We start from the raw sequence: 22,284 nt of genomic DNA, 5'->3' as shown, positions 1-22,284 counted from the left end.
TTGGTTAAAAACTTCCGCCCTATTTCTCTCCTTAACTTAGATTATAAGATAATGGCAAAACTACTTGCATTAAGACTTACCAAAGTAATCCCGTCTCTCATACATAAAGATCAAACAGGGTTCATTAAACAAAGATATATAGGAGATAACCTGCGTCTCTTTCATCATATTAATGCTTATGCTAAAACAATGTCAGACCCCCGTAATTGGTCTAGCTATTGATGCCGAAAAAGCATTTGACCGGGTGGAGTGGTCTTTTCTTTTTCGTGTCCTGAAGTGGTATAACTTTGGCTCATTTTTCACGGATTGGATAGAAACGCTATATCGCCAACCCACAGCTCGTATTCTAATTAATAACTCTCTATCCAATAAATTTTCCCTTCACAGAGGTACATGACAAGGCTGCCCTCTCTCACCATTGTTATTTAATTTAGTGTTGGAGCCCTTCCTTTCAGCTATCCGACAATGCCCCTTAATCAAAGGCATTCCCTCCTCTAATAGAGACTTCAAATTAGCAGCTTATGCTGATGATGTTTTACTCTTTCTTAGGAATCCTCTAGTCTCTCTTCCTCACCTTATTCAAATTGTCACTCAATATTCTCTCCTCTCTGGTTATTCTGTTAATTGGGAGAAATCAGAGATCTTCCCTCTGAACGATAATATTCTTCCCTCAGATCTAGCTCACTTTTCCTTCTCATGGTCGCATGAAGCTGTGAAATACTTGGGGATCTTAATTCATAAAGATCCGGTATATGCTCAAGATCTTAATATATCCAAAGTCAAAAATATAGTACTAAATACTACATCTCGATGGTCTCCACTTTTTCTATCCTGGTGGGGTAGAATAACAGCCGTCAAAATGACTTTGGCCCCTCAAATCAATTACATTCTCTCTATGCTTCCTCTTCTATGCCGGAAGTCATTTTTTCAATGGCTAAATAGGAAGCTATCTGAATTCATTTGGAACAAGAAAAAACCTTGAATTGCTCTCGCCAAGCTGAAAGCCTCTAAGATTAATGGTGGTCTTAATTTTCCGGATTTTTATCATTATTATATTGCTTCACTAGCTAAATATGGTGCTTACTGGCTCACTGACTCCCTATTCCAAGATCCTCCTGCCTGGTTTGAAATGGAGAGCTTTTTATGCATGCCTTTACACACCTCCTGCCTACTAACAGTGTCAATACCCATACACTTGAGAAGGTACTCTTTGCTGAGTTCAACGCAACATGCTCTTCATCTTCTAGATAAATTGGCTGAGATCTCAGTTTATGATAGTCCACTCATGTCCCTTTGGAATAACTTAAAAATTCAAAACCATGGCAAATCCCTTTCATGGAAAAGATGGCAGCGGGCGGGTCTATGTTTTGCCCATCAATTGTCTACTCCAAATCTGTCTGTTCCTTTTGATATTATTTGCTCTACATATTCGCTGCCTCCTTCTGTTTATTCACAATGGCTCTCACTCACTGAAGCACTGTCTTCTATGCATATACGTTTTGACTTCATGACTTCCACTCATACTATTCGTCATTGGTCTATACTGTCTCTACTTAAAGGCAAGGCGATATCTCTTTTCTACAGTATTTTAAGAGATCATTCCTTCACTTTTACACCCCAATCTATGAAACACTGGGAAACTATACTCACTATTCCGCTTTCTGACATTGATTGGGAACTTTTCTGGTCTTCAACAAATCGCCCTTCTAGAGTCTCACAATCAATGTTCTTTATTATGTGGCATGCAGTATTGACTCCATTTCGCATGTGGAAAGCCAATTTAAAACAAGACTCTTTTTGCTGGAACTGTTTAAAAGATGTAGGAACTCTTGACCACATGCTTTTTCACTGTACACAGGTCCGATCCTTTTGGACTCGCATTTGGAGCACCATACAATCTATTACTAACTGCTCGGAAGAGATCTCTATGGACATTGTAATCCTTCGCTCTCAACATCCCTGCTTTGCACAATCAAATTGTCCTCCTAAACTCATTGATACCATGTTTGTGACTGCTCTCATGCACATTCTGAAAAACTGGAAATCATCTTCGTTATTAGACTATACTTTTTGGTGGAACTCTCTGTGCATGTACCATAGATTTGAATCATATGCATATGAGAAAAAAATTACATCCAGAACCCTCACGAACTTGAAGTTTAACAAATCACCTTGGTCATTCCTAGATACCTATGTACGTTCTGCTTCGTAGACACTCCTGTCTTCCTTTTCTTTAATTTCCTTTTCTTTATTTTTCTTTCATCTTTCTCCCTTTTTTCTGTTGTTCTCCCTCACTTTCTTCTTATATTCTCTTCACATGCAGTTCTAATAGTAGGAACCTTTCTCACTGTTATGTTCCTCTATAGTTAAATATAGATTTATATGCTCTTTATACAGAAAGCTTTATTTTGACTTCATGTATTTGAACTGCTTCCTGTATTTTCTAAAAATACTCAATAAAAAACTATTGAACTCAAAAAAAAAAAAAAGAAGTGAGGTTATCGATCGTATAAGTCTCAGTTTGTAAAAACACTTCTGGATAATTGCACTGATTTGCTCTTGAAAGTTGAGATTTTTGTCTAGGATAATCCCCAAAAGTTTGATCTTCATATCAATTTGGATGGGTCTGAAATCTATACAGATTGGCGTACATATCTCATCCTTATCTGAAGTTGGAAATAATATGCCTTTGGTTTTTTGTATGATCAGTGCAAGTTTATTAAGAGAAAGCCAGGAACTGATTTTATTTTATTTCCAGAATCTTTTCAGTGGTATTGGGATTTAAAGGGTGAAGTAATTAGATGTCGTTTGCGTAGGCGAAGATCATGAATCCAATAGATTGGGCAAGGATCAGCAGAGGGGCTAGGAAGATGTTAAAGAGCAGTGGCGAAAAAATAGATCCCTGAGGGACTCCGTAGGTTTGAGGGACTGTAGTTGACATTGTGTTCTTAAAGCTCACTTTGTAAGTTTGGTCTTGAAAGTAGGAGAAGAACCAGTGTATACCATACCAGAGATACCAATAGATTGAAGTCAATTGAGAAGTAAAGATCCAATGATATCAGAAGAACCAGTTTACGATGGTCTCTATAGTAGTGGATAGTTGTAGTTAGGCCAATTAAAGACAGTTCAGTAGAATAATGAGCACGGAAGCCAGTTTGATTAGGATAAAGGGCATTGGTTCTTTTCAAGAAAGTGTGAGAGTTGATTGAATACAACCTTTTCTGTAAGTTTGGTTGCGAAGGGGAGGTTTACTATAGGTTGATAGTTAGAGCATTGATCTTCTGAAGCATTTGCTAGTTTGAGTTTGGGGAATACAACAGCTGATTTCTATGGCTTTAGCAGGATGCCTGTGGAGAGGCTTTTGTTTGTCATCTCAAGGAGATACGGTCCAAATATAGAGAAGTGTGTTTTGAGCATAATTGGAGGTATCATTTCGACAGAATTGTTTGGCATGTTCATAGTCTGTATTATTTTGTAGTTGTTGTCTAGCATGGATGGGTGAAATTCTGACAAAAAACTAAATGAAAGATGTTTTTCTTTGTTAGGGGAGTCAGGAAGCCCAGAAAGTGGGGAGTTTTTAAAGTTGTTTTGTACAATTTTAATGTTGTTGTCGAATTAAGTTGCTAAATCTTGTGCTGAAGGCCTGTTGAAAGAAGCAGTTGTCTTCTTGGCATATGATGAGAGGGAGCAAATGATTGCATTAAGGGGGGAGGAGTTATGTGCATTGGTTATGTGTTTGGAATAATAATCCTTCTTTGATGTTTGAATCGCGAGTTTATAGAAAGTAGCTTGTTTATAGTAATGGAGAGTGGATGTAGAGTGATGATGTCTCCACCAATGTTCAGAGGGCAGAATGCTCATGCTCTACCCAGAAACTATCTGATAGTGTTGGGGTGTTTGTAAGAATTTTCAGTAGTATATGTGTTTAGAATACCATGACAAGAATTTTGTTGGGTCTCAAATCATTGGATTGTCTTTTCTGTTTTGGATGTACTGCAATGACTTCCCATTACTTGTCAAATAAAATTTAAAGCCAATTTGGTTATTTTAAAGATGCTATTTTGGGGACCTCAGCTGTTATGAGATGTCAATTCTCTTTCCCCAAGAGTACTAATATACTCTCAAGATATTGTTTTGAAATATGTCTGTGTGATAGCTGGACGAACATATTTTCTAGTTATGCCCTTGAATTATGCATAAATACTCACATGGGATCCCTGACGAAGCGGAAGCAAAACATGTCGGGTCCAACCGCTTAGTCACCAATTAAGATAGGTACAACACATTAAATGATAAAAAGTTAAATAAAAATAAAAAGTGTTTGAAATTAGTAACAAAGAAAATTGAGCCTGGACCAGTGAGGATGTAACACATGATCCTCCCCAAAAAATTTTACCTATAACGGGACGGAGGAGAGGTGTTTCTGAGGTCTTTGGCATTACTCATGTAAATATTGGAAAAGTGGATGATGGTGAAAGAAGATTAATACTAAACACCTTGGAATTAGCTTGGAAGATTTGGATTGAAGTTCCAAGGTATTAATATTTGCCATAGTTTGATGCTTGAACATATGTAAACTATAGGCATATATTTGACATGCTATACTAGCATTCTGTAAAGGAACATAAGTGTCTACTTGTCTTTATAGAATAGGCTCCAAAGAAATACCCTTTTATAGAATTACCCTCATAATTTTAAGGTCCACTTGAACCAATAGAATGGAAGAGTAGCCTAGTGGTTAGTGCAACAGTCTGAAAACCAGGGAAGCTGGTTCAATTCCCATTACAGCTCTGAGTGACTCGGGGCAAGTTACTTAACCTTCAATTGCCCCAGGTAAAAAATAAGTACCTGTATAACTTTGTAACCAAAGAAAGGCAATCCAACATTAAAACTAAACAAATATAATGAAAAGAAAACATTTTGGTTAAAAATGTGGCAGGTTAAAAAGACAGAATTGTGTTCTAGAAGTGTTCTAGAAGTGGTGTATTGCTTAGCCATGTGTATACTTGTTATAATACAATTTGAATTCCTTAAAGTAATTTGTATTAAAAATGTGAAGGCTTTATTACATATCTAGTAAATCTGTGTTTTCTTTTCAGGATCTAGATTTCTCATTACATCCACGGGAGCCTTGTATATTATAGATGTCCAGAATGAGGATGGATTGAATAATTACCGATGTATCACACGACATAGATACACTGGAGAAACACGGCAGAGCAACAGTGCAAGACTTTTTGTATCAGGTACAGTACCCCTTTATTTCATAGTACATCTAGGGAGTCTGCTTATCCGCAGGTCTAAAAGGACAGGTGAACCATTTCTGTTTCCTCAGCTCTGATTTCAGGGCACCACAAGAGTTCTTCATTATGAAAAACTGAAGAATTACAAAGTCTAGAGCTGAGTTCTCTTGGGCCTATGATGTGGCAGAGTTAGGGGACAGGATCATATCTGTACAGCATTCTTTTGGGAAAGCATTTACTCTGCCAGTGATGGCATTCAGTTTGAGATTTCAGTGGCAGAACCCCTTTTATATTTCAGAATTAACCTATTTGAACTCTGCTTCATTAATATGGTATAAGTCGGGGCAGTTTTATCATTAGATAAAGTGAGGTGGATGCTTCAGGTGACAAATTTTTGGAAGTGGCAGTAAGTGCTCTCAAAACACCCCTATGGTGGCAGCTTCACTTGACTGATAGTCAAGATAAGGCTATTTTCTTCTTCTGAGCAGGCAGGAAACAGAAGAGGTAACATAGTGAGGGGAGAGGTGCTGGAGGAACAGCTGGAACAAAAGCAGCAAAAGAATACATAAACACAGAGATGCTGACCTGGAACTGGTCCAATGCATGGAAACCTGAAAGTCTGTTTCAACACAGCTCAAGGCCATGTCTTTGTTCCAGAGCCATGCAATCATATGCTCACAAAGTAGATTACAGACCTCTTAGTGAAGCTAAGCCCCACGATTTGGCAATACCTCCATGTACTAGAGGTAAATGGCTGTGACCATAGAAGTGGTTCCCTGGGCAATGGCTTATAGGCATCCATTCCAAGACTGTCTCTTGTACCATTGGTCTCCTCAAAAGGATTCCTTCCAGCTAATGCTTCCCTGGATGGCAGAAGTGCAGAACAGTCTGTACTGGTAGCTTCAGAGGGTCTTGTTGTCCAAGGGCATGCCCCTTCGCATCCCTTCATGGGTGATATTGATGACTGATGCGAGTCTATAGGCTGGGAGCCTGTTGTGACAGACATCTGGTGTAGGGCCACTGGACTCTCTCACAGAGAAAATGGTCCATAAATTGATTATAGTTATGAGCCATCCAACTAGCATTACAAATGATGGAGAAATTCCTGAAAGGCAAGGTACTCAGAGTTTTCTCAGACAATGCCACTGTGGTAGCTTATGTCAACCAAAAAGGGGGCAATAGAAGTCCTCAACTGTGACTGGAGGCTCAGTTGTTGTTCCAGTGGGCAGAGATTCATCTGCAAGCTCTCTCCGCAGTCCATGTAGTGGGAGTAGAGAATGTAAAGGCCAACTATCTCAGCCGGAAGATATTAGACCTGGGAGAATAGGCATTATACAGAAGGGCGTTCAACCTTATTGTTCAATGTTGGGGTCTACTGATGATGGACATGATGGCATAAGCCCGGAGCAAGAAAGTAGATCACTTCTACAGCCAAAGATTTGAACCCAGAAGTGGCCAGGTGTTAGTTAACCATGGCTGGAGAAAGGACTGCTTTATTGTTTCCTCAGGGACTAGTTCTCATGGAGAATCTGGAACGCTTTGGGCTTACAGGCATGACTCATGAGCACACAGCCTTAGCACATAAGAAATACTTGGAAGTAGTCATCTCTACTCAGAGCTAAGAAGCCTACAACAGTCGAGAACAGTCGAGGCCTACGTGAAGGCCTGGAATATTTTTCAGCATTGGGGTGCCCTTTAAAGCTCCAATTTCAGTTGTCCTGTCATTCTTACATGCTGGAATAGAAAAGGGTCTGGTGGTGTGATCACCTAAAGTACAAGTGGCAGGTCTCTCATTCTTTTGAGCCCAAGTAGAAAATAATTATTTGGCTTTGCACCCAGACATGTCCAGATTTTTGAAGGAAGCCCTCAGGTTTTGACCACTTGTATGACAACCTAAATGGTCATGGAACTGTAACATTGTTCTGAAGTAAAGTTACGAGATGTCCGGATTTCCCCGGATATGTCCTCTTTTTAGAGGACTGTCCAGGCATACAGACGACTTTTCAAAACCTGGCACTTTGGGTTTTGAAAAGCTTTGAGGTTGGAGCCACATCGGGAGGGCATCTGCACCTGCATGGCTGCAAATCAGTGACATCACACGCATGTGTTCATGCGTGTGACATCATCATGTCATATCTGTGCATGCTTGGAGGCACTCCAAACCGCAGCTCCAAACTTGAGAAGATGCTTGGGGGCATGACTTTGGTGAAACAGGGCGGGGCTGGGTGAAACTGGCTGGGCCTGGGGACAGGGCCATATGTCTGGATTTTACAAGCCTAAAATCTGGTAACCCTATTCTGAAGGGACTTAGTAAAGTTCCGTATGAGTCTCTTCAACAGGCATCACTGATGGATCTCACAGTAAAGACTGTTTCTAGTGGCGATCATTTCTGCGAGAAGGATCTCAGAGTTGCAAGCACTCTCATGCAGAAATCTATTCCTCAGGATCACAGAAATGGGGATTTCCTTGTACATAGTCCCTTCTTTCTTACTGAAGGTTGTTTTAGCCTTCTGTGTCGACTAGGTCTGTTTGCCAGTGCTTCAGTCTAGAGATTTAATGAAGCAAGATAAGCTATTGCAGGTGCTAGAAGTCAGAAGAACTTTGCTCCATGATGTTTGTCTCTCAGACCATTTTTTGTTCTAACTAGTCAGGCTAGAGAAGGCAGATCAACTTCCAAGGCATCTATTTATAGATGGATCAGTATGGCGATTTTGTGGGCATACATTGGCTGTGACAAACAGCTTCCAGTCTCGCTGAGAACACACTCTACCAGAGGTGTGGCCTCTTCATGGGCAGAATCTTGGGTGGTAGGGCAGCAACATGGTCTACTCTCCATACCATTATGAAATTCTACAGAGTGGATGTGAGGACGCTGCATTTGGGTCCTCAGGTTTTACGGACAGGCTCATCTGTCCCAACCTAGACATAAGATATCGTCCAGAATCCTTTGCCCTTTGCACTACAAGGGAAAATTAGGTTCCTAACTTGATAATATTCTTTGGGGAAGAAGGGCAAAGGATTCTGGATGCCCCCGCCCTGTCAGTTACTTTGCCTGTTTACTGTCTCAGACTGATCTTGCGGGTTCGGAAATAGGGATATTTTCCAGCCACTTAGATAAGAATGTACTTGAAAAAAAAATTGATAAGTCTTTTAAGAGCTTGAGTGGTTAGTGTTGGTTACACACAGAGAGGTGGATTGTTGGTTCCACCTAGAGTTAGACTGTTTGGGTTAACATTGTTCACTTTATTTGTTACAGAGCAGAACAGGAGGCTTCATTTTTCCCCTCCTTCCGATTTCTTGTCTTATTGTGGTGATCGAGTATTTTGGTACAAACTTAAGGTGGCAGTATAGCCCACTGGGGTAGGAAGCGGAGTTGATAGATGTAGATGACATCCTTTGTAGTCAATTTGCGACCAGGGGTTTAAAACTTATTGTCCACCTTTCCCCGGCCTGGGCTGTCCTTATTTTGTGTTTTTTGTTTTTTAAACTGTCTTGTGGGGGGGGGGGGGGGGGGGGGAGGCCCTATGCATTGTCTCTTGGGGCTCATCAGAGTCCAGAGCCCTGGGTGTCCAGTTTTCGCTTTGGTCTTGTTCAGGCCTCTATCCTCCTGCCTGCAGCATTTTTCTTCTGTCATTTCTTGTGCTTGCTTCTTTTGACAGTTCGATATTCATTGGTATATTCTGGTTTATCTTGTTATGAAGGGTGGGGTGTAGGAAGGTGGGGTGGTGGGAGGGGGTGGGGCTGGGATATTGGGATCAGGAGATACATGCTATATAGTTCTTGAACGACTGTTATTTTCTGGACAGTGTTCATTATCTGTTTTTCTGGTTTGTTCAATAAAAATTGTCTCAAAGTAAAACTTATTGTCCAGAATCTTTTGCCTTTCTACTACAAAGAAAATTTTCATTCTGCACTTAACCGCCTAAGCAACACTGCATAAAGATAGGACTTATATGCAGTCTGATATGGCTGCTTGATTGTCAACTCCATCCCGCAGACTGCCTATAAAATATCCAGCTTTCACTTTAGCGGTCTGTGGTGAAAATTCAGCAGTCCTAACTGGTTAAGTGATGCTGAATATCAGTGGTTAGTCCTGCACAAGTGATTTAACTAGCCAGGAACATTTTCTGTTTGGTTAAATTTCTTTCAATATTGAACCCATATTTTATAAAATACTGTATGTGAACACAGAGGATCTAGAATCAGAAAATAATATTAAATATTGAACTAAGGCCAGTACTGGGCAGATTTGCACAGTCTGTGTCTGTATGTGGCCGTTTGGGAGAGGATGGACTGGAGAGGGCTTCAATGGTTTGGAGGGTGTAGATGGGCTGGAGTAGGTTTTGACAGAGATTTTGGCAGTTGGAACCCAAGCACAGTACCAGGTAGAGCTTTGGATTCTTGCCCAAAAATAGCTAAGAAGAAAAAATAAAAAAAATTTAAATTGAATCAGGTTGGGCAGACTGGATGGACCATTCAGGTCTTTATCTGCCATCATCTACTATGTTACTATATTACTATGCTTTAGTCTGAACTCCTTCCCTGGACATGCTTATTTTATAAAGTACAGACTGGCTTAACACTGATCATACTTTTATAAGAAATGTTTTAAATGCATTAAAAGTTTATAAAATTACATTTATGTATTTGGTCTTCACTCCTAATCCTCGAGATCAGTAGGTCAGGTTTTCAGTATATCGCTCATGAATATCTTTGAGAGATATTTGCATACAATGGAGATAGTAGGCAAGCAAATCTCTCTCTCATGGATGTTCATGAGGGATATCCTGAAAACCTGACCTGTTGGGGGCCCTCAAGGACTGGGAATGAAGAACAAGGCTATATGTGTATCTTGCAGTGCTGCTTAATAATACTGTACAAATCTTCAAGTAGTTTGGTTAGAGCATGCCTTGAACCTCATCCAGCCCATGTTCACGAAATATGCAGTCTTGCTTCTGAATTGGATTTCCAGCTGAGGGAGTTACATTACTTAATGATGGGCCTTCAGTTGTCCTGTATCATGACTTAATTTGAAAAGCTGAAAAGCCGTGTTACTTACTTGCTTTGCAGATCCAGCAAACTCTGCTCCATCCATTCTTGATGGATTTGAGCACCGCAAAGCCATGGCAGGTCAGCGAGTGGAGCTGCCCTGCAAAGCTTCTGGGCATCCAATACCAAAGTACCGCTGGCTGAAGGACAGTGTCCTACTGGAGCTAGACAGCAGGTTCCGTCAGACTGTCATTGGGCTGCTAATTGAGAACACTCGGCCTTCAGACTCTGGCACCTATGCCTGTGAAGTATGGAACAACTATGGGAATGCTGAAGTCCTTGGAACACTGCATGTTAAGCGTAAGTGGGAAAGAGGCTTGTGTCTAAACATGTGCCTTCTATTTATTCCAGTGTGCTATCTATAAAAAATCTCGTAACTCTGGTCAATGACCACTTCAACGAGTCCAATTGCACACATTTATCATAATCAACAGACTAGTGAACATATCTCAAACAATCTCTCCTTATAAATAATTTCATTCCAATAAATATTTCCCTCTTTATTTTCTTCAGGCTTTAGAAGCAGCGTTCACAATGCTAGCAATGCATCTTGAATTTCCACCGCAAGCATCTTCACAAGCTAAGATTTGAGTATACAAATTCTACTTGTTCTTATGTCTTTAATTTATATCCACAGTTATTTAAGATCACATATGGTATTTTATTCTGATGTTATATTATTCACTCCTCAGCTCAGTTTGACTTGAAGCCACTTAGAGTTTTGACCAAAGCCTACATTCTAATCCTACATAGGTTTTCAGCTTCTAAGCAGCCAAAATTAAAACATTGCATTAATATTTATTTGTTTTATTATGCACTGAGGAGAACTAAAGTACTTATATTCTTTCTCCCCAAAAGCTTCTTTTATGCCGCTAAACTAATTCATCATGGTTCTCCGGCATTTCAAATGCTGTTAACAATATATGCTGACATCATCAACATAGCTGCTCTCTATTGGTTATTTTTCACAAAACTGCTTACTATTGGTTAACATTTGGTTCTTTTGTGATTGTTTATGACTGGTTCACAGAAGAAAAAACTGGGGGGGGGGGGGGACAGATGACATGAATATTAATGCGAAGTTTTAATTGTGGACGTTTAGATGCTGTAAGACCTATGTAGGTTTAGAATAAGTGGGCTTTGGTCAAAACTTTAAGCGGCTTCAGGTCAAGCTCTGAGCTAAAGAGTGAATTATATAACTTGAGAAAAAGATAAGTGGTCTTAAATAACTGTGGATATAAATTAAAGACATAAGAACAAATAGAATTTGTATACTCAAATCTTGGCTTGTGAAGAAGCTTGCAGTGGAAATTCAAGATGCATTGTTAGCGTTGTGAATACTGCTTCTGAAGCCTGACGAAAATAAAGAGGGAAATGTTCATTAGAATGAATTTATTTATATGGAGAGATTGTTTGAGATATGTTCACTGATCTATAAAAATCTGCTATGGGAATGTGACCATGTCATAATGTTGTGTAAGTGCACTGCAGGAGACCAGGTTGTGACTCCTAATCCATTGGTATATTGTAAAGGTGGTATACATCAGATGGGAAGGGGAAAGGTACAGAAGGATAATAGATTCTGGTGTAATAATAAAACACAAATAGCATTAATGGGTTATAAGAGGGCTTCTCTTTCAGCCTTTGGCTGACAAGGAATCTGAACATTACCTCTTCTTTGCTATGATTATTGAAGTTGGCTTTCAGAAAATGAGAGTGCAGATTCTTCAAAAAATATTATCAAATAATCAAACCCTCTCACACTCCAGTGTAGTGATATTCAATTGAGGCTCAAATGCCTCTTCTATGATCTGTGTGGGCTCTTTTACTTGAAGCTGTTAAAGCATCACAGACTCTAATTTGAAGGCCAAAAGAGATACAGGAAAGTCATAGAGATATCTTCAATAGCAGCTCAATGTGAGCTTAAGCAGCAGAGTGCCCTGGAAATCAATTATTTGTGCATTAGACTGAGGAAATCAGATATAAAACCCATGAGAAGTTTGAATGTAATTGAACTATTTTGTTGAAATATCTAGAGGAAAAATCGAGACACGTCCCCAACAACAAAAGGGGGAAGAGGGACTTGGCATTTGGTTCTTTTGTGATTGGTTAAGACTGGTTCACAGAAGAAAAAACTGGAGGGGGAGGGGGGACAGATGAGAGAAACTAAAGAGATTAGTTGTATTAGCATAATTGTTGAATAAGGAGCATGAAAGAGGCAGAATGGGGGTAAGAGGAAATAAAATTGAAAACTTTAGAAAGTAATAATTTGTGAGGGTGTGTAAAGTGAGCTGCCACACTAAACTCTATACTGATGTTGATATGTAAGAAAATGAAGATAATATTTGGATGCAGCTCATTAAGACTCGAATGAAATTATGTGATTAGGGCCTTTATTTTAGAAGCTCTTCATATTTTGGATGCCTGAAAGCAAGCATTTAGACATCCATATTGCATGAATGTCTAAATCCTGATTTTATGAAGTGAATGCAGTATATGGACATCTAAAACTGCAGTATGTCCTTATGAGGGTGTGCTTCGGGTGAGGCTAGGAAAGGGCCAAAATATAGATATCCAACTCTAGTTTCAGAAGGAGAAGGAACATCTGTGTCCAAAAAGATGGGTGTTATTTAGACCTGGGCTTGGCATGTCAAGATTGTAGAAAAGTGCTATGATTGAGCAGCTGTCCACAGGAGAGATTATGGAAAGTCACCTCCTTAATCCCCAAGTGGTTGCTGTCCCCTTCTCCTTCCTGAATATGAAACTAGCAAGGGATACCAGTCTGTATAATCTTCTTTGGCAAACTCTGCTGCATGTGTTTCTTCATGAATTGCAAAGCATGTTACTTCTTTCTACTGTTTGTCCCCCTAGTTCTCAGGCCACTGCTTTAATCATTAGGCTATCCCTCTGCTCTGCATGGACATCTGTGGCCATTTTATAACATGGGTGTTCCTGTGCTGCCACAAAGATGGCCATATCCCTTATTTTACCTCATTCATAATTTGGATTTATCTGCTTGTAAAATGGATGCTCATGCTGGATGTCACCATCACACAGACATTTCATTTCTCATGTAGTTTAGAACAGACTGTATTTTGGCAGATCCTGTTCTAAACTACATGAGAAATGGATGTCCATATGTGGTATACCAACTTGGACGTCCATGTTTTGACTTGGCATCATTTCTCTAAAATGCTGATCATTACCATCCAGACTTTTTAGCATTTTCAGTGCTTGAGAAACCAACCCATATAGTTAGTAGATTGCATGCAGAGCTCTGTATGTCTTTGAATGAAATGTCACTGAAGTATTTCTCTTCCAGGATTTATTGTATTTAATCTGTGGAAAGAGTCAAGCCTGAGGTTGCTTCTGGGCAAGGTTGTTCTGAATTCTCTCCCCTGATATGATCCTCTCCTCCTTCTCCTCATCAGCAAGGGTGGGAAATGTTGAAAATCTTTGCTTAGAGAGGGAGATGTGAGATACAAATCTGGCCACAGGAGAGAAAGAAGTGTTAAAATTTGTTTGATATTTAATTGGATTTTGTAGTGGGTTGCACGGTTCTTATAGCTTGTTAGTGGATCCCGAGCAGAGAAAAGTTATACTTTTTATAAGTTATAATATCTTTGAAAAGACCAACAATAAAGTATAGTAAAGAGGGTACAGTATTTTCACACTCATGCCCTATAATGCTTTGATTTTTTTTTTAATTTGCTTACATAAACCCACAGAGCCTCTGAAGGCTACAATCAGCCCACGGAAAGTGAAAAGTAGTGTGGGCAGCCAGGTGTCTTTGGCCTGCAGTGTGACAGGAGCAGATGATCCTGAAGTATCCTGGTACCACAATGGTGAAATTATCATCCCTGGGAACAATATTAGGATCACCGGTGTTGCCCATGAAAACCTTGTAATGGATGGCATGGCCAAAAGTGACAATGGAGCATATCAGTGCTTTATACGCAAAGACAAGATGTCAGCTCAAGACTACGTTCAAGTGGTGCTAGAAGGTTAGTCTTATATTGTACACAGATGTTTTATAGTGGAGGTCTTCCTACACCACTATGTCATAAATGTGGGATGGAGGGTCATACTTTGGGACATGCCTTTTGGTTCTGCCCCATTATTCAGCACTTCTGGAGGTGTCTAATCTCTTATATGTCAGGGATAATTGGGAGAGTCTTATGCACTACCCCGGATCACTTTGTCTTGGATTTGCCAGAGGCTTTTGGCCATTACCTAGGGGGCATCGAGCTTTGTGTAGGAAGATGAGTTTATTGGCCAGGAAATGTATTCTTCAGTGCTGGACGGTTCCGGACTCTCCGGCATATTAGCATTGGCAGAACCAATTGCATCAGTTGGTCATTTGGGAGGCGCGAAATGCCGGAGGGTCTAGGAAACGAAAGATGTTGTTTTTTAATATATGGGAGCCTTATCTGCAAGACTTACATCCTAAGGGTCGCAGTGTGGTTTTAAGATGGGTGTCCTAATTTGTTAGTTAGTTGGGTTGGGAGAGTAATGGTGAGTAATGGTGGGGCGGGGTGGAGAGCAGTGTTCCCTCTAAGCTGCGCTGGCGTGCGCTGGCGCACAAAATATTGCCTCGCAGCGCACAATGTCACGTCACAGCGCACGGCGTACGGAGATGGCAGGCCGCGGCGAGAGGAGAATCGGGCGAGTTGGCGCTGGCGCCCGATATTTTTAGCGCACGGGGAAAAAATTTTGCTCACACCACCCGCCCGCTTAGAGGGGACACTGGTGGAGAGTATCATTGGGGGGGAGGAGAGGGGGGTTGAGGAGGGGAAATGGGGTGTATTGAAGGTTCTGGCAATTAGTCAAAGATAGGATAAGTGGGGGGGAAGGGGAAGGTGGGGGGAAGGGGTGGTGTGACATTTTTGGGGTACATAAGAGTACAGGACTTTGGAATACCTTTCCACCCTCATTAATCTCACTTGCCCTATGTAGAGAAGGAAGGGGAGGGAGTTTGGTTGATGTTACTCTTTTATTGTATATGCTTGTTCTATTATTGTATATGATGCATTATTATTTGTACTGTGCACCTTTGGGGTGCGCTGGTGTTGTATTTGCTGTGTTTGCATCAATAAAAATTGTTTGAACCTAAAAGAGATTTTAAATAGTTGTTGTTGCTCTATTATAATTGTTCCTACTAAAGAAGGATTGTACTTGTATCTGATTGCTAGTTGAACCATCTCTAAATCTCTGGTTATACAGATGTCAGAAGCTGATAGATTAGATAGTGAAGTCAGTCCTTCAGTAGTGTCAGGTTATGAGGGGGCATATCAAGATAGATTCAACTAATAAACAAAAATGTAGACTGGGGTGTACTCATTGTTATTAAGATGTAACATGTCTGAGAGTAAGAGTACATGTAACTTGATATGAACAAACTGTTAGCAGCTACTAAATGTGTTTACCAAGACCTCAAACACCCAAGACACTACTTGAACTGATTTTGTGCCCATACTGGGGTGACATGTTCATCATTGGTCTTGTTTGATTTTTTTAATGCAGACAATGATACCTTAATGTATCTTTATGTGCTGTACATAATAATAAATGATTTAGAAGAGCACTTAGCTTGTGGCCCGACAGCTACCCAGCTGTTTCACTGGCATGTTTGCTCAGGAGCAATAGCTCTTCTTATCAGTGTTATTTTTTTACACTGTTACAAGTACCCTTACTGCACCTCTACTGTTCCATAACCTCTATAACACTAGAATATACATTATGAAGTCTATGACTGGCTAATAGAAATCTTTCCATGTGCTTTCTTTATAGTACCAAGTTTATTTACATTTTTTTTTTTTTTTTTTTTAATTTAATATTTATTGAAATTTTCAATATATTCAAGCATATTATAACTTGTACAGAAAGGAAATTTAGCAAGAAATTAATACAAATAAAAGCATATATCAAAGAACATATAAGCATAAATTTCTACTCAAGTCCTCAATAAGATCCAAGAAGGAAAATAGGCGATAGAAAGAAATTATTATAAAACAAAATAATAGCTAGTCGAATGAGATTGAGGCACCCTTTCTTAAACTAAGCACTTTCTTTCTCCAAAGATGCAGTTGTGAGAAAAGTTGTCAGTTGAGATGGCTCAAAGAAAACATATTTATGAGAATGGTAATTAACAACACATTTACATGGGTGTCGCAAGTAAAAAGTCGCCCCCAGAGATAAAACACCAGGTTTCCTTAACAGAAATTCTTTTCTCCTTCTCTGCGTCTCCTTGGCCAAATCTGGGAACATCTGAATTTTACAACCTAAAAACTCTTTTTGCTTATTTTTAAAGAAAAGTCTCAGCAACCAGTTTTTATCTGGTGCGAAAGCTACTGTCAATAATAAGGTTGCAGAGGTCACTAATTCTCTGTCAGACGTTTCCAATATATTGGATATATTCATTAAATCAGGTCCCGACTTCTGTTGTAATTGCTGTTGTTGTTGGTCTTGAGGCTTACTTGGAAGATAATAAACCTGCGTAAATGGTGGTAATGATTCATCAGAGAGTTCCAATATTTCCGTCATATAACGTTTCAACATTTCCCTTGGGGCTATCACAGAGACCCTAGGGAAATTTATCAATCTGAGATTATTGTTACGAGAAAAGTTTTCCATTGCTTCCATTTTCCTTCTTAAATTGGTATTATCTTTAATTAATACCTCAGTAATTTGTTGTGATACTTTAAATTCTTGATGAATATTTTGTATTGAAATTTTTGAGTCCTCAAGTCCAGTCTTTAAATTTTTAATCTCAGTTCCATGATTTTCTAATTTCTTTTCTACTTCTTGTAATTGTGGATTAATAGATTTTGCCAAATTGGCTACCAGGTCCCACAGAGAGTCTAATGTAACCTCTCGGGGCTTCAAAATTTGCAATGGTTGTAATTTTAAGTTAATTAGCTCACCCTCTGGCAACATGTCTCCTCCTGCAATCTGTTGGATTTTCTGTTGGATTTTCTTATCCCCCACTGCTTCTTCCACAGTCTCCTCATTAAGACTCCTCTGCTCCAGCAGGGAGTCCCGTGGCACAGTCCCCGTGTTCTCTTCCTTAGCCTCCGAGAGGAAGTGAACTCCAACCTCAGGAAGTTCCTCCTCTCGCGGGGAACTGGTCGACTGAGGGCGTGGGGGTGGTGCTCTCACTTCGGGGCTCAATGATGTTTCCAGCTCCATGGTGAACGCCACTGACGCGCCTCCGCCGTGTGTCTCCTGCGGGGAACTCCCCGAAGCTATCGGCGTGCCCTGCATTCTCCTCATCAAGTCCTCGATGTTCCCGAAGACGGCTGTTCGGGAGCGCTGCGAGGCTCCAGCAGCGCTACGTCCCCTCCTCTTCGGCATCGTGAAACAGGTAAAGGTTTGAGCGGACAAATTATATCAAGGAATAGACGGGAGCGTGAGACTCATGCGACTGCTCATGCGGCCATCTTGGATCGTTTATTTACATTTTAATATACCAACCATCATCATGTATCTGGCCAGTTTACAAAGCTAAAAACATTAAAATAAATTTAAGAATGGGGTAAAAAGAAAAGGTTGAACATTAGATTGACAAATACAATGACTTACGCAAATTAGAGGGAGGGGGTAGGGAAAATTTGTAATTACATTGTTAAAAATAAAAAATAAAGGAGGGAAAGAGGGGGGAGGAAAAAACACCAGGAAAGGGGATCGCTTCTTGAAAGCGGTTCATTTTGTATACTGCTGTGCTGTTAGAAAGGGGTAATGTTAAATGCTATGGTATGCGTCTTGGAATAAAAAAGTTTTTAGTTTAGTTTTGAATTTTTCAAGTGAATTTTCTTGGCGGAGTTGAGATGACATGGAATTCCATGCCATCTCAACTCCGCCAAGGGTTGGAGCTGTAACAGAGAAATTAGTGTTTCTAGTGTAATGAAATTCATTGATTGGGGGGTCAGTCAATAAGTTCTGGTCAGCTGATCTGAGGGTCCGTGGAGAAGAGTAGGCAATGATAAGTTTATCAAGAAAAGCTGGTAAGCGCCCAAGTTTGATTTTAAAAGCCAGCAGTAGAATTTTATATGTGGTGCGATGTGAGATGGGTAGCCCGCGAAGGAAGCGGTGGGACCGTTGGATGACCATGGAATAAAGGGAGTGCTAAAGTTGGACAAAGCAATCGCCGACAAGCTGAACACATTTTTTGCGTCTGTATTTACCGAAGAGGATATACACAGCATATGCTGGAAACGAAGATGGGAAACTGACAAGGTTGACAGTCAGTCTAGAAGAGGTATGCAGGCAGATCGATAGGCTCAAGAGCGATAAATCCCTGGGACCTTTGGCATCCATCTGAGGATCATCAAGGAACTGAAAGGGACCATAGCTGAACTGCTTCAACTAATAGCTAATCTGTCGATCAAATCGAGAAAGATTCCGGAGAACTGGAAGGTGGTGAATGTTACGCCGATCTTCAAAAAAGGTTTGAGGGGAGATCCGGGAAACTACAGACGGGTGAGTCTGACCTCGGTACTGGGAAAGATGGTAGAGGCGCTGATCACCTTGACGGACACGGTCTGATGAGGACCAGCCAGCACAGTTTCAGCAAAGGCAGATCTTGTTTGATGAACTTTCTGCACTTCTTTAGGGGAGTAAACAGGCAGATAGACAAGGGCGACCCGGTCAACATTGTATGTGGGGATTTTCAGAGGCATTTGACAAGGTTTCGCATGAACGACTACTTCAGAAAATTGTGAGCCATGGAATCGAGGATGAAATACTCACGTGGATTAAAAACTGGCTGGAGCATAGGAAACAGAGAGTGGGGGTAAATGGACAATACTCAGACTGGAAGAGCGTCACCAGTGGGGTGCCGCAGAGCTCGGTGCTTGGACCCGTGCTCTTCAACATCTGTATACATGATCTGGACATTGGTACGATGAGTGAGGTGATTAAATTTGTGGATGATACAAAGTTATTCAGAGTAGTGAAGACACAGGGGGATTGCGAAGATCTGCAACATGACATAATCCAGCTGGAGAAATGGGCATCAACAACGTAAATGAGGTTCAATGTTGATAAGTGTAAAGTGATGCATGTAGGTAACAAAAATCTAATGCACGAATACAGGATGTCCGGAGAGACCTCCCAGGAAAGAGATTTAGGAGTTCTGATCGACAAGTCAATGAAGTCGTCCGTGCAATGCACGGCGGCGGTGAAAAGGGCGAACAGAATGCTAGGAATGATAAATAAGGGGTTCACGAACAGATCAGAGACGGTTATCTTGCCACTGTACCGGGCCATGGTGCGTCCTCACCTGGAGTACTGCATCCAGCACTGGTCTCTGTACATGAAGAAGGATACGGTGCTACTCAAAAGGGTCCAGAGAAGAGCGACTAAAATGGTTAAGGGGCTGGAGGAGTTACCGTACAGTGAAAAATTAGAGAAACTGTGCCTTTTCTCCCTCGAACAGAGGAGATTGAGAGGGGACATGATTGAAACATTCAAGGTATTGAAGGGAATAGACTTAGTAGATAAGGACAGGTTGTTCACCCTCTCCAAGGTAGGGAGACGAGAGGGCACTCTCTAAAATTGAAAGGGGATAGATTGTGTATGAACGTAAGGAAGTTCTTCTTCACCCAGAGAGTGGTAGAAAACTGGAACGCTCTTCCGTAGTCTGTCATAGGGGAAAACACCCTCCAGGAATTCAAGACAAAGTTAGACAAGTTCCTGCTGAACCAGAATGTACACAGGTAGAGCTAGTCTCAGTTAGGGTGCTGATCTTTGACCAGAGGGCCGCCGCGTGAGCGGACTGCTGGGTACGATGGACTATTGGTCTGACCCAGCAGCGGCAATTCTTATGTTCTTATGCACCTTTAGAAAACTGGTTAAGACCTATTTGTTCAAAAAATTTGTTACTTGATTGATTGATTGATGTCAGTTTTCATACTGTATTTTTCATTATTGAAATATTGTACTGTCTTTTTGTGTGCTTTGTATTATCACTAGAATGTTCAGTCCTTTTTATTTTGTGAATCGCCTAGAACTTTTTGGGTGTTGGCGATATAGAAAAATAAAGTTATTATTATTTTAGTGTGACCATATGGCTCCAGAAAAAAGGGGACGGATTGAGACATCGGGGTTTTATTTCCATTGAAAGTAACCAAGATATTTCAATCTGTTCTCCTTACTTCCATTGCTTTCAATGGAAGTAAAACCTGGATGTCTCAATCTGTCCCCTTTTTTCTGGAGCCATATGGTCACACTAATTATTATTATAAGTCATTTGAGGTTGGTCTCCATTAAGGAGATTTGCAAAGTTGCAATGTGGTCTTCAATCCACTCATTCACATCTCACTACTGTCTAGGGCAGGATTTATTATAGAACAGTTGGTTCAGTCAGACAATTCTGTAAAATTTGTTCATGGTCTAGAATCCAACTGTTTTTATTCTGTTCTAGGTTGCAACTTCACAACAGGATTGCTCTTAAGAGTTTTAGTTTAATTGTTTTGTGAATGGCCTTGCCTGTTGCAAATTCCTATTGTCTGTTTTTTTGTTTTCAGTGAGACTGGTAGCTAGAGATTCCCACATATGGTAACTGTTGTCCTTCTTGTCAAGAAGTTATCTGTAGCAAGTGGTCTTTGAGGAGAGTAGGACATACATTACCATATACTCTCCCTCCTAACCTAGGAGTTGTATTTAGGAGGAAAAAGCAAATGTGCCAAACAATTACTTCCGTTCTGTGTTTACGGAAGAAAAACCTGGAGAAGGACCGAGATTGTCTGGCAAAGTAACACAAGAAAATGGAGTAGATTTTGTGCCGTTCACGGAGGAAAGTATTTATGAACAACTTGAAAAACTGAAGGTGGACAAAGTGATGGGACTGGATTGGATCCATCCCAGGATATTGAGGGAGCTCAGAGAGGTTCTGGCGGATCCTATCAAAGACTTGTTCAAATCTCTGGAGATGGGAGTGGCTCCTGGGGACTGGAGGAGAGTGCATGTGGTCCCTATTCACAAAAGTGGTCACAGAGATAAAGCGGGAAACTACAGGCTGATAAGCCTCACTTCGGTTGTTGGAAAAATAATGGAAGTTTTGCTGAAAGAAAGGATAGTGAACTTCCTAGAATCTAATGGGTTACAGGATCCGAGGCAACATGGCTTTACAAAAGGTAAATCGTGCCAAATGAGCCTGATTGCATTTTTTTGATTGGGTGACCAGAGAATTGGATCGAGACATATGCTAGATGTAATTTACTTAGATTTCAGCAAAGCCTTTGATAAGGTTCCTCATAGGAGGCTCTTGAACAAACTTGAAGGGCTGAAGTTAGGACCCAAAGTAGTGAACTGGATTAGAAACTGGCTGTCATATAGATGCCAGAGGGTGGTGGTTAATGGAAGTTGCTTGGAGGAAGGAAAGGTGAGTAGTGGAATCCCTCAGGGTTCGGTTCTGGGGCCGATCCTGTTCAATATGTTTGTGAGTGACATTGCTGAAGAGTTAGAAGGAAAAGTTTGCCTTTTTGCAGATGATACCAAGATTTGTAACAGAGTAGACACCGATGAGGAAGTGGAAAACATGAAAAAGGATCTGCGAAAGTTAGAGGAATGGTCTAATATCTGGCAACTAAAATTCAATGCAAAGAAATGCAGAGTAATGCATTTGGGTATTATTAATCTGAAGGAACTGTATATGCTGGGAGGTGAGAGGCGGATATGCACGGACGGGGAGAGGGACCTTGAGTTGATAGTGTCCAAAGATCTAAAGGTGAAAAAACAGTGTGATAAGGCGGTGGTTTCTGCCAGAAGGATGCTGGGCTGTATAAAGAGAGGCATAACCAGTAGAAGAAAGAAGGTGTTGATGCCCCTGTACAGGTCGTTGGTGAGGCCCCACTTGGAGTATTGTGTCCAGTTTTGGAGACCGTATCTGGCGAAGGATATAAGAAGACTTGAAGCGGTCCAGAGGAGAGCGACAAAAATGATAGGAGGTTTGTGCCAAAAGATGTATGAGGAGAGACTGGAAGCCCTGAAT

The 22,284-nt window shown here is 40.7% G+C and overlaps 1 protein-coding gene across 1 annotated transcript in view; it reads left to right on the top strand.

Moving 5' to 3' along the window:
* DSCAM (DS cell adhesion molecule) overlaps nucleotides 1-22,284 on the top strand; it is a 756,178-nt gene that overhangs the window by 316,423 nt on the left and 417,471 nt on the right. Inside the window, exons 4-6 of the mRNA XM_033942926.1 lie at nucleotides 5,100-5,246; nucleotides 10,314-10,592; nucleotides 14,021-14,296. Of these exons, the coding sequence (XP_033798817.1) occupies nucleotides 5,100-5,246; nucleotides 10,314-10,592; nucleotides 14,021-14,296 (702 nt within the window). The remainder of the gene's footprint in view (nucleotides 1-5,099; nucleotides 5,247-10,313; nucleotides 10,593-14,020; nucleotides 14,297-22,284) is intronic.

This window comes from Geotrypetes seraphini, chromosome 4 (genome assembly GCF_902459505.1).
Source record: "Geotrypetes seraphini chromosome 4, aGeoSer1.1, whole genome shotgun sequence".
Classification (NCBI taxonomy): domain Eukaryota; kingdom Metazoa; phylum Chordata; class Amphibia; order Gymnophiona; family Dermophiidae; genus Geotrypetes; species Geotrypetes seraphini.
The sequence above is the reverse complement of the archived record's forward strand: the minus strand, read 5'-3'. Positions and strand labels throughout refer to the sequence as shown.